Here is a 14,496-nt window from a genome sequence, read left to right as displayed (position 1 = left end):
TTTGTAAAACATGCATCACAAGGACAAAGGATGGAGGGACTCACCCTGAAACAAAACATAAATAAACCAGTAAGTGTAGTTTTAGAACAGGATATTAAGTGTGAATTATTTTCTCTATTTTCTTCACTCTTGATTATCACTTGTTTATAGAACTAAAAATAAAAAACATACACACAAAGGTCAGGGATGCCTCAGTAACCTCAAAAACAGGATTCTCTCCTTATCAGAAGAGCAAGAATCAAACTAAGAATCTAGAATATTCTCTGCATGTTTCCCCTTTTCTGGAACCCAAATCAAAGAACTATCTATAAATTATACCATTACAAAATTAAACTCTTACTTCTTTAAGCCTTTCTAAAGGGATACTCTGATCTTCATAAACATTAATTGTCACCATTGCTTTTTCTACAAGTGGACCTTTTTGGTTCCCATTTTACTAACCCTTGCTCATGGTATTTGATCTGTTAGTTGCCTGTCAGCACTATCAGTGAGTGCAATGAATCACCCTGAGAAATCAGCTGGTTTTGGTTTTTTTGGTTTTTGTTTTGTTTTGTTTTGTTTTGTTTTGTTTTTTTGCTCAGGATGTAGGACTTTGAGGCAAGTGCAAGGAGGTGGCAAATTTTCGGCCACCACCTTTCAGCCTGGCCTCTGCCCTGCCCTCCTCCTGCCCCTCTCCACTGGTCCCCGTCACCACTACTGCCCAGGAGCAGTCCTCACCAACCCTGGGGAGACACAACATATTTGGGGGCAACTGCTGAATAGAAGGACCAGTGCATTCGGCCTCTGCTTTCTCTCTCTCCCTTTATCCTCCCTTCCCTTTTCATGAAACCAGAGGCGCAGACTCATATTGCCCCTGTCACTTGCCAGCTGTCTGTCTTCTGCTGCCTTCTGCAACACAGTCAGTTGGAGTCTGACGTGATTTGTGAATTGGAGGAGATTAGAGGTCCAGGAAGGTGAAGTAAGGGGCATTTAAGACTCTAGTGTTCCTGACTCAGCCATTGCCAGAGCCGTGCATGAAAGTAAGTGCACCTCCCTAACTACAAACAAAGGGGAATGTTGGCTGTCATTCATTTTATTGTTCCTAGTTTTTGTAACTCCCTTGGGAAAGCCAGGGAGAAGGGAAGATGCTCGCGTGCATCCTCACCTCTCTGAATCTAACACCATCCAAGACCATCAGACCTGTATCGACCTTCTGCATCAGTAGGTGGAAGAACTTTCTCACAGTTGAAGCTGCTCAAGAATGGAGTGGGCTGCCACTCAGAGCACCCACCCACTCACAGTGCCTGGTGTTGCCCCCAACAAGTCTCAGGGTCTCCTCAAGCAGGATGCTTCACTGCCCACTACAAGCCAATGCGCTGGGCAGGCAGCAGTTAAACCGTGTACGAAGTGAGGAGACTGACACCCAAAGCTGATGCAAAACTGGCCCAAGGTCCTGCGAACTAGCAAGGGGCAAAACTGGCCCAAATGCAGTTTTTTCATTCCAGTTCTGTCATCATTCCAAGTCTGAGACTCTGGAGGGATCCAGAAAGCTTGAAAGAGATCAGATAAACTTAGAAGGTGAGATGCACTGTCAAGATCCAATATGTCTGAAAAAGGAGACTTTGAGACCTTAATTCAGAGTCCCAGATCATAAAAATTCTACCAAGAAATTCTGCTATATTTTACTAGGTAGAGGAAGGCATGAAACCAATTGTTATCAACCCAGTGCTGCCACTTTTAAAGCATCTGTATCTCTCTTTTCACCCCTTATTAGTTATGAATGTACACTAGCTATTGCATTAAGCAGTGAATTTCTTGACCTCAAGAACTGCATAGTGCTCATCTCTGCATCCATCCCAGCATGGAATAATGTGTGTCATACAGTTAATGTGAAAACAAAATGTTTTTACATAGATGAATACAGGAATAACTATATGAGTGAATGAGGAAGCCCCTTGAAATAATTTATCAGAGGCAGAGCACACAGTGGATCTAAATGAGCTTGTTTTGGAATTTGGCTAGGACTATTCTTCATTGCACACTACAGTGCCATTTATGACAAAACAATTGTCACCTCTGGCCCTCAGGCACTAAACATACACTGGACCCCATTGTTACCATCAAAACACCCCACACACTTACAAACTCCCACCAACCCAGGTTAAGAAGTACTGCTCAAATCTGAGCTCTGGCTAGGATATAAGAAAACATGCCAGACTTTTTTTTTTTTTTTTTTTTTTGAGACAGAGCTTTCTCTTGTCACCCAGGCTAGAGTGCAATGGTACAATCTCAGCTCACTGCAACCTTCGCCTCCCAAGTTCAAGCAATTCTCCTGCCTCAGCCTCCCGAGTAGCTGGGATGACAGACGCGTACCACCATGCCCAGCTAATTTTTGTATTTCTAGTAGAAACCAGGTTTCACCATGTTGGCCAGGCTGGTCTCGAATTCCTGATCTCGTGATCTGCCCACCTCGGCCTTCCAAAGTGCTGGAATTACAGGCATGAGCCACCATGCCTGGCCGAAAACATACCAGACTTTCAGATACAATGGAATGAAATGGCAGCCAAGTGACCAAGGCTCCTGCTTAAAGTGCTTAAAAGTAGCAAGTGGCAATTAATACTTTATTTGGGGAGTGAGGGGTATTAAGATGCTGTGAGACCTTGGGGGAAATAACTTACCCTATCAGAGTCTCAATTTCTTCTGTTGTACTTTTAAGGTTCTTAGAGGATAAATGAGATGATTTTTTTAATGTGATACAAAATTTTAAGAGATTACTTTGCTGCTGTTGAAGGAAAGAATATAGACAAATTGGAGAAACGATTTGCTGAGGTTTTAATGAGAAACCATCCTCCTCCGCCCAGCAAGGAGATAAGTTTATAAGAGCTGTGTGGGGCTTGAGAAAGTGAAGAATTACAAAATTTAATGAGGATTTTTCTTCTCCTTCCCACTACAGTTGGTATCATCAACAAATTACCTGCGTTGGTGGGACAGCACAGAGCCTGCGGGCAACAGAGGAGGCTCCAGCAGTTCTGAGCACTGGGGGTTATCAGGAATGGGAATTTCTGCTGAGAACAACGACCGTTGACTAAATGGAAGAGAGAGGTGTTTAATAAAGTTACCTGAAGTAGAGCCCAAGGAAGAGAAACAATCAAAATAAATAAAATGAGAGATCCTCTGACTGGTCTGTTGTGGATCAAGCTGATTTTTTTTTAAGCAGGAATTCAACATTTCAAGCATGAGTGGCTGTCAACCCTTCACTCTACACTTCGCCCAAGACGCGTCAAAGTCCAGATGCAACGCCTCGTGGGAGCCATCACTCAGCCTGACCCAGCACGCTCCATTTCTCCTTCTCTTGAACCCACCCCAGGGTGGTGTGAATTGAAGCAGCCAAAAAGCAATAGAGGAAATAACAGGTGCCCTTTCAAATAAATATTCTTTGTGCATATAAAACAATTCCAGAATATTGTTGTGGTTTTCATTTTCTGAAAACTTTTTTAGTAAGTTGGCTTATTCTTTGAAGCAATACTTTAACAATTGAATTCCTTTATATTCTTGAGGTACACACTATAGTTCCAATCATAAAATTACTGTATGATAACTGCCTATGAATCATGGAGTTGATAGGAACATGAAATTTCAAAAACTGTTGCTGCCTATCTAACTCTACAGTCTCCAGCAACATTTTCCAATGCATGCCTTTAAGGACATTAGTTCCATGAGCTGCTGGTAGATACTACATGAAAAAGAAAAGGAGGAGAGAGAGAGATCTGTGTGCAAGAAGAGTGGAAAATTTTTAGTTAAATAGAGTTAAACAGGTTTTGTTACCACAGATGAATTGCCATGTTCCCACCTATAGTAGGTCTCTCCACTTGTTGAGGGGAAGTAGGTCTCTTCCCCTTGACTAATTCAGGACACAGCTGTCCCCCGGGCTTATACACTACCACTTTTCCCATCTTACTGTACTATTCCCCAGATAGCATCTTATATATATATAAAAAAAAAAAAAAAAAAACCTTTTTCCCAAAGAAGAAGTCACTGCCCATTTCTTCCCATTGAGAGCTGTCTGAATTCACTCTCCAATTCTACCCCTCCAAGTCTCCCTTCTATCCACTCTAATTTGGCGGTCATTCTCACCACATCATGGAAGCTGCTCTCTATGAAGTCCTGGATGATGTAAATCCAGTGGTCCATTACCTGTCTTTACCTTATTTCACCCATGACCCACATATGACACACTTGATCACTCCCCTTCCTGGAGTCTTTTGCTCAACTTGGCCTCAAGGACTCCACACTCTGTAGGTTTTTCTCCTGCCTCAATGATACTTTCTCAATCTCCTCTTCTCCTTGACCTCTTCATGGGAGGGCCCCACACTTGGTCTTGGCCCTCTCTATTTTTCTATCTATACTCCTTCCCATGGTAATATCTTAGAGTTCTAAATGCCATCAAAATGGGGGAGACTCCTAAATTAATAGATCCAGGTACATTGTCCCAGCCTCCTGAATAAATCTGCCTACTTAACATTTCCTTTGGATTCCTAAATGGCAACTAGATATAGCCAAAGCTGAGTTTCTATCCTTATCCTCCAAACCTCTACCCACGGTTTTTCTATCATAGTTAGAGATAATTCCAGCAATCCAGTTACTTGGACCGAAATAGGGGAATCTTCCTCGATGTCTCTCTATCACGCATTCACAAAATCTTTTGGCAATTCTGTTGCCTCTACTTCTTGAATGCAACCAAGAATCTGACCACTTTTTACCAGTTTCTCTGCTACCACACTGGACCAAACCACCATCATCTCTCACCTGGGTTATTACAACAGCCTTCTAAATGATTTCTCTGTCCCACACATACCCCTACAAGCTCTTTTCCACACAACGGCTTGAGCAAGACTTTTACAGTGTAAGTCAGATGATGATATCACTCCTGCTCAAAACTCTCCTTCAGTCTTTTAATACCACTCCAATCACCTGCAACCACACAATCTATGATCAGCACTTGGACTTCATCTCCCACCCTCTCGCCCTTGTGCACTCTGCTCTAATGACTTTTCACACATACCCTAGGCCACTCCTACCACAGGGCCTTTTCATGGGGGGTTCCTCTGCCCTAGAACACACTTCCCCTTGTGCTTCTGCATCCCATCAAGTCTTTGTTAAAATGGTACCTTCCTGATAGGGTCTACCCCATCCACATTAACAATTCCATCTTCCCCTCCTAGTGTCCCTGACCCTGCTCATCCTATTTCCCAACTCCACGGCACTTCCTGCTTCCTATCATTCAATGCAATTGTCTTCTTAATTGTATTTGTGGCATCCCTGCTTCCCTGGACTGTAAGTCTCACCAGAGCGGGGATGTTTTACCTATTATCTTTACTGATTCGCCTATTTTCCTTACTGGTTTACTTATTTTCTTTACTGATTCAGTCTAGAGACTGACAAATAGTACATAAATGTCACTGAATAAATTCATCAATTAATGAATATGTAGCTCATTTAGTAAGCTGGAGGAAACTACTAAAAAATGTTTAACAAATGTTGTCTACAGGACAAACCGTGCTTTAGGATTTTTACTCAAGTGGCTGAGTCCTTTCAAGATCTCAGACTGTGTTTCAATCACTGCAGGTACTCTAAGCCCTCAAGAAAGGGAGACTTTGAAACTAGCGATGAAAGAAGGATGTAGCACAATGAGAAATCTCAAAGATTTAAATATTTCAGAGAAGTAAAATACTTCTTCATCTTTCTCAGAGAAGTAAAACAATACTTCTGAGGAGTTATGTTGCAGTGTCCCAGTAGTAAAATAAGAGGTAATTCCATGACACCAGAATCATACCTGGGCATTCCACTCATTCCAGTGTTTTAGGCTGGAATGTTTCTCATACATCAGAATTTATCTTGAAGGGATGAAAAAGATACGTCTCCATCCATGAGCCTCAATGCCTCCTTTCTAGCTCTCTCGCAATGTCCGTTAGCCATACACTATGATCAGTAGGAATTGATCTGTGGGTTTTTTTGTTGTTTTTTTCTTTTTTTTGAGACGGAGTCTTGCTCTGTCACCCAGGCTGGAGTGCAGTTGCACGATCTCGGCTCACTGCAAGCTCCACCTCCCAGGTTCACACCATTCTCCTGCCTCAGCCTCCCGAGTAGCTGGGATGACAGGCGCCCGCCAGCACGCCTGTCTAACTTTTTTGTATTTTTAGTAGAGACGGGGTTTCACCATGTTAGCCAGGATGGTCTCGATCTCCTGACCTCGTGATCCACCCGTCTCGGCCTCCCAAAGTGCTGGGATTACAGGCATGAGCCACCGAGCCCGGCCAATCAGTAGGAATTGAAAACTGATTATTCAGGCCATTTCTAGCTTTCAATCAATACATTTGTAGGAGTGTATGCTGTTCTTCCCATCGTGCCTTCTTGGGAAATATCCTGTGTCAGAGTGGACAAAGTAAACCCCCAGCCTCCTCCTGTGAACAGGAGCAGAGGGAATTGTCATCTTCCCATCCACGTAAGCACAACCCCCCTCTTTCATGGGTGGAGATCATAGCATACTTTGGAGCTAGGAGACTGTCAGAATGCGGTAGATTTGAGGTTTACCTTTAGAAAATGAGCATAATAAAACATTGGCTTCTCTCAGTATCTAATACAGATCATTAATTCTCAGACCTCTCAGGTGTTTGAGCTGAGGATGAAGTGTTTGTGCGTGACAACTAGCCAACAACAGCAGTTTCCTCGGGTTCTGCTCCTGCTGCTATCACCTCCAAGAAAAATGCTTTAGGAGCAGAAAATCACTGGTTGAAAATGTTCAAAGCCAAAAATATCATCACTTTGAAAAGAAAGAAAAGCTGTCATTTTACAAAGAAAGAAGTTAAGAGGCTTACTAACAGTCCGACTAACAAGGCAGCCCCTGAGTGAAAATGTCACCTTAGTCTCTTTTTTGCTGACCTTTGGTTCGCTGCACCACACTAGGCTATCCAAGATAAATCCAGTCAGGTGATCTTCAGCCTTTATCCTCCCACTGTGGGAAAGTTCTTCCTGTACCACCAGCATTTTCATAAAAAAAATGTGTGGATGTGCTCTTATGTATGCGGCATATCACTAGATGGGAAGGAGGGGTTAAGACATCAAGTCACCTGTCCTTACATGTGTGTCGCCCAGTCACGTAGAGAGGCAGTCCTGATTTCTGCTTGGTGGTCCATGGCTCTGCCCCAGTCAGGGGTGGGAGGTGCCATGAGTTGTTACTGGCAGTGTCTCGATGAAGGATGAGTACTTGTCCCTGTTCTCGTAACTAATAGAACACGCAAACCTGTCCCTTTAGTATTGTAAGAAGGTGGTGACTTCTTGAGGCCCTGCAACAGAGCCAGCATGCAGGGACTGCAAATGAACGACCTGTGTTATCCAGAGCCAGGCCAGCTGTGGGAGCAGGATGCTTATGAGAACAGTATGTACCATGAGGAAAGTAAGAAATCCAGGTTGAGCCCCACAGCCCACAGCAATACGGCTCACCCCCCTTTGGTGAGCTTTGAAGTCCTTTCATTGTCTGACTCTGCCAAGGTGTCCAAGCTCACCCTCAGGTTCACTGAGCCCCAGTCCGACCACAGCCTCCTGTCCTCTCTGCAAACATCCCCTGCCTGGCCTCCCTGATGGATGCTTTAATGCCTCCATCATGTCCCCTCCAAGTCCTCTTGTGCAGCTGCTCCAGCCCTTCACTGAGCTTCCCCTCTATTCCTGTAGATGTCACCAGCCAGATTGTACAATTGAACTCCTAAATGTTCTCGTATTACTTCATGGGTACCTAAGCCACGATCAAGGCCTGTATGGAATCCCTCGCCACCCTGCCCAGTATACAGCCTATGTCTAAGGATTTGCACTGCAGAGAAAATAACCTCCCTCAGTTTTCCCAAGATTAGATAAGTGGAGTCTTTTGTTGGACATGCACAGCCCTTGTGAATGTTATTCATCAAATATATTTTAAGTGTATTTAAAACTGTAGATGATGCCTGATGTCAAATTTAAAACTTCACTTGATTGTATTAACTCAACCATTATATTTCTTCTACCTGAAGATTACAAGCATATTAAAAAAAAAAATGAACCTTACAAAATTAAAAACTAGGTGGTGAACTTCTTTAACAGTGGTTTTTGAAATAACCATAGAAAAACTCAGAGTTTTCTCTCCTCGGCTTGCCAAATGCAAGGCCCTTCTCACTGTCGGTGGTTCCAGCCCCAGGCTACTCACAGATCGCTGGTATGGCAGGGGTAAGGGGCCGCCTGAGTCTGTGCTGCTGGTTCCAGGACTTCCTGCCCAGTCTGCACCAAAATGATGGCTCTTTCGATCATGTCTTGCAGTGGGACAAAGATGTAGTTATATTTGAATCCGTCAGCTGGTAGATTCTGAGGGTGGAACTTCCAGGAAGGGTTTTTTACCACATCTGTTCGCATGCTGTATAACACATTGGTCCGGATTGTATAGGAGACATGGGGTGGCAGTTTGACAGACTCTGATCTGAAGCTCTTGCCGAGTAAGGAATTGTTGAAAATGATACCTAGTGGCAGAAAAGGAAAAGTGAAGCATTACCGCACTGCAGGGAGTGGCTCTAACCACGTCTACACTGGGCAAGACAAGAAAGTTGCAGGAGCCTGACACTCACAGCCCTCCACTCCTGCAGACTCAGAGCCCGAGCCCCCAGGGGCAAAGCTGACTTTCAGTCACACAGGCAATTGGTGGTAAGCCTAAACCAAGATCTCTTAATTCCCTGTCCAGTGCTGCTTTGTATTTTTCATAAAAGCAAACTGTGGTATAATCAACACAAAGAAATTATTTGTTAGATGATTTTTGCAGGGATTTCTTCTCTTGATTGCAGATGTTAACTCAATGTGCAGAATCCATCTCTTTGGGGTTACTTATCATTCATAACTTAAATACATGGATTCTATTTTATGCCACATGGATTCTTTGAATTGCATTCATAAAGCCTATTACAGCTAAATCATGTCCGCTATTAAATTCATATGTAGAAGTTCTAACCCCCAGTACCTCAGAATGTGACTATATTTGGAGATAACATTTAAAGAGTAATCAAGTTAAAATGAGGGCCGTTAGGGTGCGCCCTAACTCAATATGCAGGTGTCTTTATAAAAAGAGGGAAACTTAAACACAGAGAAATACATAGAGGGAAGATGAGGTGCAGAAACCCAGGGAGAAGATGGCCACCTACAAGCCAATGACAGGGGCCTAGAGAAGATCCTCTCCTCATAGCCCGCAGGAAAAACCAGTGGATGTCTCCATCTGGAATATTTAGCTTCCAGAACTCTGAGACAATAAACTTCTCTTGTTTTAGTCTGCGATACTTTGTTACAGCAACCTTAACAAACTAATAGAAAACTTCTATTAAAAATAATTCAATGTATATTCCAAAAGAATATGAGAGCATCACCATATTTATCTTGAATGGGTGAACAATTAAATAATGGAGTAGAGTTGACCATTGCCTGCTCTCCGCCCCAACCAGGATATCAAGATACTCTGATCAAAGTAAAGGTGATGCAGGAAATTAGAGTATAATTTTAATCAGGAATAATAAGATTTATGAAGTGAGATTTAACCAGAACATGATGTCATAAAATGGTAAGAGCAGAAGCAGTAAATAGCAATGGTCCTAGGATGGTGAAAACGTTATTAGTCACTATGGCATAAGGTAGAACTTTTTATTAACCAAGGCAAATATTTCTGTTTTATTTTATGTTTTATCTAAGGCAACTAATTCTGCTTTATTTTATGTTTTATCTGGAAAGGACTTCTTTTCTTTCTGAGCTATCGTAAGACACCTTTAGGGAGAAACTCCCAAAATGACAACTTACAGGAGCTGGCACTTTGTTGAGTACTTACTGGCCAAGAAGCTGTTCTGCTGCAAGAGTTCATGTGCTTTAGTCTCCAGGATGTCGACAGAATGCACAGCCTGGAAACGGTTCAGCGCCACGCAGGAAGAGAGATTGACCAAGATGCTGCCCAAGAAACGGAAGTGTCCAGCGCCTGCGTGGTTAAACATCTCATCCAGCAGCCCTCCTGAGGAAAGTGAACAGATTAGGACAGATCGACTTCTGTTTCTTCCCAGTGCTTACCGCTCATATAGTGGAGATTGTGCAAATGAATTTGAAAATCAATATGAATTCTTCCACTAAAAATTGCTCAAAAGAGTCAAATTTTGGTCAAATGCGAAATTTGCCATTTACTTGCTGAGTGTAAAGTCTCCCCTTTTATACGCATGTTCTGTAACACTGATACTTACATGTACATGAGGGAAAAAACAGTTAAAGCACAAAGGGTAATACAGCAGCCTAAGGAAACACGGTTGGAAACAATAGGAGAAACATCAGAGGGAAAGTCTACATGTGATAGGAAAGACCTTCTCACGGAGAACTCAGGGAAAAAAAGTTTCAGCCTGGAGTCAAGTAATTCTAAAAAAAAACATGCTTTCCCTGAAGCAGTCATTTTGGGAGTCATTTTATTACATTAATTTTGCAAAAGCAATTATGAAGGAGCATTGGCACTGAGGAAACCAAATCCTTGTATAGTCTCTGTCCTGGATCTGTGCATTGGAAATGGAAATAGAGCAGCAGAGTAAAGTAGCAACACCTTGGCTATGAATGCTGACATCAAACATTTTCAGGGCAAAGGACTGAGGCTATCTCAGTATTTTCACTCTGGTTTCAGGAAGGAGCTGGAAAAACCAAATGATCTAGAACAAGGCCGCGTGGGAATGCTCAGAACATGACCTCAAGAAGAAAAGCAGCAGGAAAGATGGCAGAGTCTGTGGGTAGTGGAGCTGTGTGGGGAACCAAGCTGATCAAGTTTGTTCTGCAGGAGGCCCTGCCAGCAGAAGATGCCCAGGGCCACCCCATCATATCAGGTGAGGCGAATGTGCCTTCACCCTCGGTGGTACAAGAGGAAGTGATCCTGCTCATCTAGTTGGTGTGACGTTCACAGCAAAGGAGTCTCCACCCACCCTAGGACCCACTCCTTAACGAAATCAAGGGCTTTTTTTTTTTTTTTTTTTTTTTCCACTCAGGACTTTATCAAGAAAATTTAAAAATTAATTGAGAAAAACTGAACACACCTGAAAGCATATCAGTGTGTTTTTAGAAACCCACAATGTGCACAAAAACACACAGCAAATTATAAAACTCTGTAGACAAAATCATTGTGGGGCAGTTGTCGGTTGCCAATGATCACTTTCTCAGCTATGGGAGCTGCTTAATCCAGTCTCAAGCAGTGGGGAGACCTCAGCTTCTGACACATAATCCTCTCAAAAAGCTCTCCTAAAGGAGCTCGGTTACAACTAGCCTCCACCCAACCCCAAATCTATCAGATTGACCAGAACCATCCACTGTCTGGGAAATACCAAGTCAGAAAGAAATGCAAGCATGTTTAGAATCTTCCAAGATCAGGCTTACAAATTCATATGACACTTAACATTTCTTGGACCTTTTACTTGTACCAAAGAATATGATGTACTTTGGGACAAGTGTTGAATGACTAACATTCCAGTTCTATGTTATTCTGCTATTGAATATACAAATACATTCTCTATCCAACAATGTTTGTTGCTGGTGATTCCTGGGAATGTTACAGAGAAGGGATCCCAATCCATACTCCAAGAGAGGGTTCCTGGATCTCGTGCAAGAAAGAATTCAGGGTGAGTCTGCAGTGCAAAGCAAAAGCAAGTTTATTAAGAAAGTAAAGTGGTGAAAGAACAGCCACTCCATAGACAGAGTAGGATAGACGTTCCCAAAAGTAAGAGGAGGAACACATCCACCCCAGGTACAATGTTTGCAGATATAGGGAAATATGTCCTACTATAAGGATTTGTGATAAAGGATTAATTTTCTCAATTACCATATTTTGCAAGAATTGATATTATTCAGAATGCTTTTGTTCTCCAGATATCAGGATATCTGGACGCACCCAAGTCTAGGGCTGTTTCGTAAACATTATTAATTTGTTCCCTAACTGTAAACATCTGGAGGCTAGGAATGCCTAACTTTCTGAGAATGCAGCCCAGCAAGTCTCAGCCTCATTTTCCTAGCCCTCACTCGAAATGGAGTCGCTCTGGTTCCAACACCTCTGACAGGCACACTGTAATATTCCACACCAGACTTCCAAGTGTCCAGCTAGGAAATATTTTGTGGAACCGAAGTTCTCTAGGTGTGCCTCCAGTGTCAGCCCTTGACTTTGTTCTTCTCCTCTGTGGTCTGGGGGCAGCCTCTGCCTGCAGGTTCCATCACTTGCCCTCCATTGTATGATGACAGACAACAATCTATACCTGGCTCTGTGTGCAGGCACTGCTTCCTGCTGGCCCTCCTGTATCTCACTGATCTCCTGAATGCTCAGCTTTCCAAATGACAGTCAGCTGCTCCCTGTGCTCACTCCCACTCTCCATCGAAGCTTGGAGCCTGCCTGCCATCCCAGGCTTTTGTCACCAAACATGGCAGCATCAGTCCCCACTGACGGCTGCCTCTGTGTCTCATGCTCACTTCCCTCCTCTACTGGTTTCCCTGCTCCCAGATCCTCCTGGCATCCAAGGTTTCTGGATTAAGTCTGGACATTGCTTGCTTGGCACCCTACCCAGGTTTGAAAGGGGTGTTGGGGCTCTGTAAAGGGGGGCCAGCCCTGAACAAGAAATTACATCAAGATCCATCTCCATCATCCTGAGGTCTGTAGAAAAATCAGTTGACCTGTCCTAGCCTCAACTTCTTCCCTGGTAAGGAAAGATTAGTTTCCATCCACCAACTTCAGATGGCTGAGAACATGTAAGCTTCCAAACAACATCAAGGAGTGTGGGGCTCCTTCTGCCCTTCATCCCCTCAACCTGCATTGAACAGTTTCTCAAAGAAAAGACTGTTGTTATGTTGTAACTGCTGTTATTATGTTCCAGTAATTTTCAGATCTCAGGCCAAGACATGAGTGTAAGGATTTGGGAAGGCTGGATTTCTGATAATTAAGCTTTTGCTAATTATCTACAATAATAGTGAAGTATCATTGTATGAGTGTCAGTCTCGTGCCAGGTACAATTCTGGGCACTTGTGTATTGTCTCACTGAATCCTTATATCCACAAGGAATTGCTAGTGGCATGTTCATTTTAAAGTATAGGAATTAAGGGACAAAGAGTATAAGCAACCAGTAAGTTTCAAAACCATGATTCAAACACATGCCATCTAGCTTTGGGGTCCACCTTCTTACAAATACACCAGGCTGCATTTATATTGAGTGGAACCATATTAAACTTCTGCTTTCTGTGTGTCAAAAATATTCAAACATCAGGAATTCCAGACAGCCCTGCCTAACACATAGTAGAAGAATTACATGATCTGGAATTCAAAGAATTGGGTTTTTGATTCCACAGAATATTGTAGTGCCTTGAAAAAGCCAGTCTCTACGCCTGGGATTTATCATCTATATTTTAGAAAGAATGAAAATCTTGGTACTGTTTTCCAGAGAGAGATAAAAAATACAAAAAAGACATAAAGCCATTTTGTAAACTCTAAAGCAGAAAATCAATTAACTATTGCCATTGGAGCTCTCACACACATCTCATAGAAATCCTCCCATAATTCCCAATTTGGTAGAGCCTGAAGGGCCTGGTTAAGTTAAGACTGTCAAACTGAATTCATAGAAGAATAAAACAAGCTCACTGGAAAAATCAGTGAGAAGAAAATAGCTCAAGCCAGAGTTTTCAAATCGCATCAATAGCAGAAACACGTAATTGCACAGCAGTTTTCATTTCTCATTTAGTTTTATAGTCAACACTTTCTAAGGTTTAAGGCAGAAAAGGACCTTTGGTGTTTGGATGACACAATCAAAGAGAAGGTAGAAGGATCCACAGTGTAACATTTTCTGCCTCAGAGTGTCATGAGTCCCCCGAGTTCCCCAACTGGGACACAGCATCTCAGAGTTCCTTGGAAAAGTTCTGAGCCTTTGAGCCACTGCAAGGCACACCAGTGAGGCCTTTCCCTCGGCACTGACATGGAAGGATTAGAGGGTGGCTAGCAGTCTGGTCCAGCCCACCTCACTCAATAAGAAGTCATGTGGTTTGGTTTAAAGAATTTATCTTGGCATGGTGCCCATTTGGCCTGGAGATGGGGACACAGGATCTCCACCGCCTACTGGGCCTTGTGGCAAATGGGTCAGATGGAGTTGGGTGTCTGCTCACCACCCCTCAGTGGACATCTGAGGCTGTTTAATCCTTGTCCTCTTTATGAAAGGGAAATGATAATCATCTGCTCAACGGTCTTTTTCCAAAGATGAAGTAGAATAACATGTAACATGCTTGACACTGTGTCTGGCACATAGAAAGCACTCAATAACTATTTCCTAGTATCACAGTTACTAATACACTATGTAAAGTTGTTTTCGGTAGAGGAGCAGACAAACTCCACTGCCTTTATTCTGCTCTAAGACTCCAATATTAGTTCAGGTAACACAGCACAATCAAAGCAATGTCCTGTGTGGTAGGGGAATTTCC

General features: G+C 42.9%; 1 protein-coding gene across 1 annotated transcript in view; it reads right to left on the bottom strand.

Annotated features, from left to right (window-relative positions):
- Window positions 1-2,953: 2,953 nt before the first annotated feature.
- ABCA13 (ATP-binding cassette, sub-family A (ABC1), member 13) overlaps window positions 2,954-14,496 on the bottom strand; it is a gene marked incomplete at its 3' end in the record, with an annotated part of 190,275 nt that continues 178,732 nt past the window's right edge. The window contains exons 30-32 of the mRNA XM_011996501.1: window positions 9,863-10,039; window positions 8,213-8,519; window positions 2,954-3,064 (exon numbers count right to left, since the gene is read on the bottom strand). Coding sequence (XP_011851891.1) covers window positions 2,954-3,064; window positions 8,213-8,519; window positions 9,863-10,039 — 595 coding nt within the window. The remainder of the gene's footprint in view (window positions 3,065-8,212; window positions 8,520-9,862; window positions 10,040-14,496) is intronic.

This window comes from Mandrillus leucophaeus, unplaced genomic scaffold (assembly GCF_000951045.1).
Source record: "Mandrillus leucophaeus isolate KB7577 unplaced genomic scaffold, Mleu.le_1.0 Scaffold517, whole genome shotgun sequence".
Lineage (NCBI taxonomy): Eukaryota > Metazoa > Chordata > Mammalia > Primates > Cercopithecidae > Mandrillus > Mandrillus leucophaeus.
This window is presented reverse-complemented; position numbering and strand designations above follow the sequence as displayed.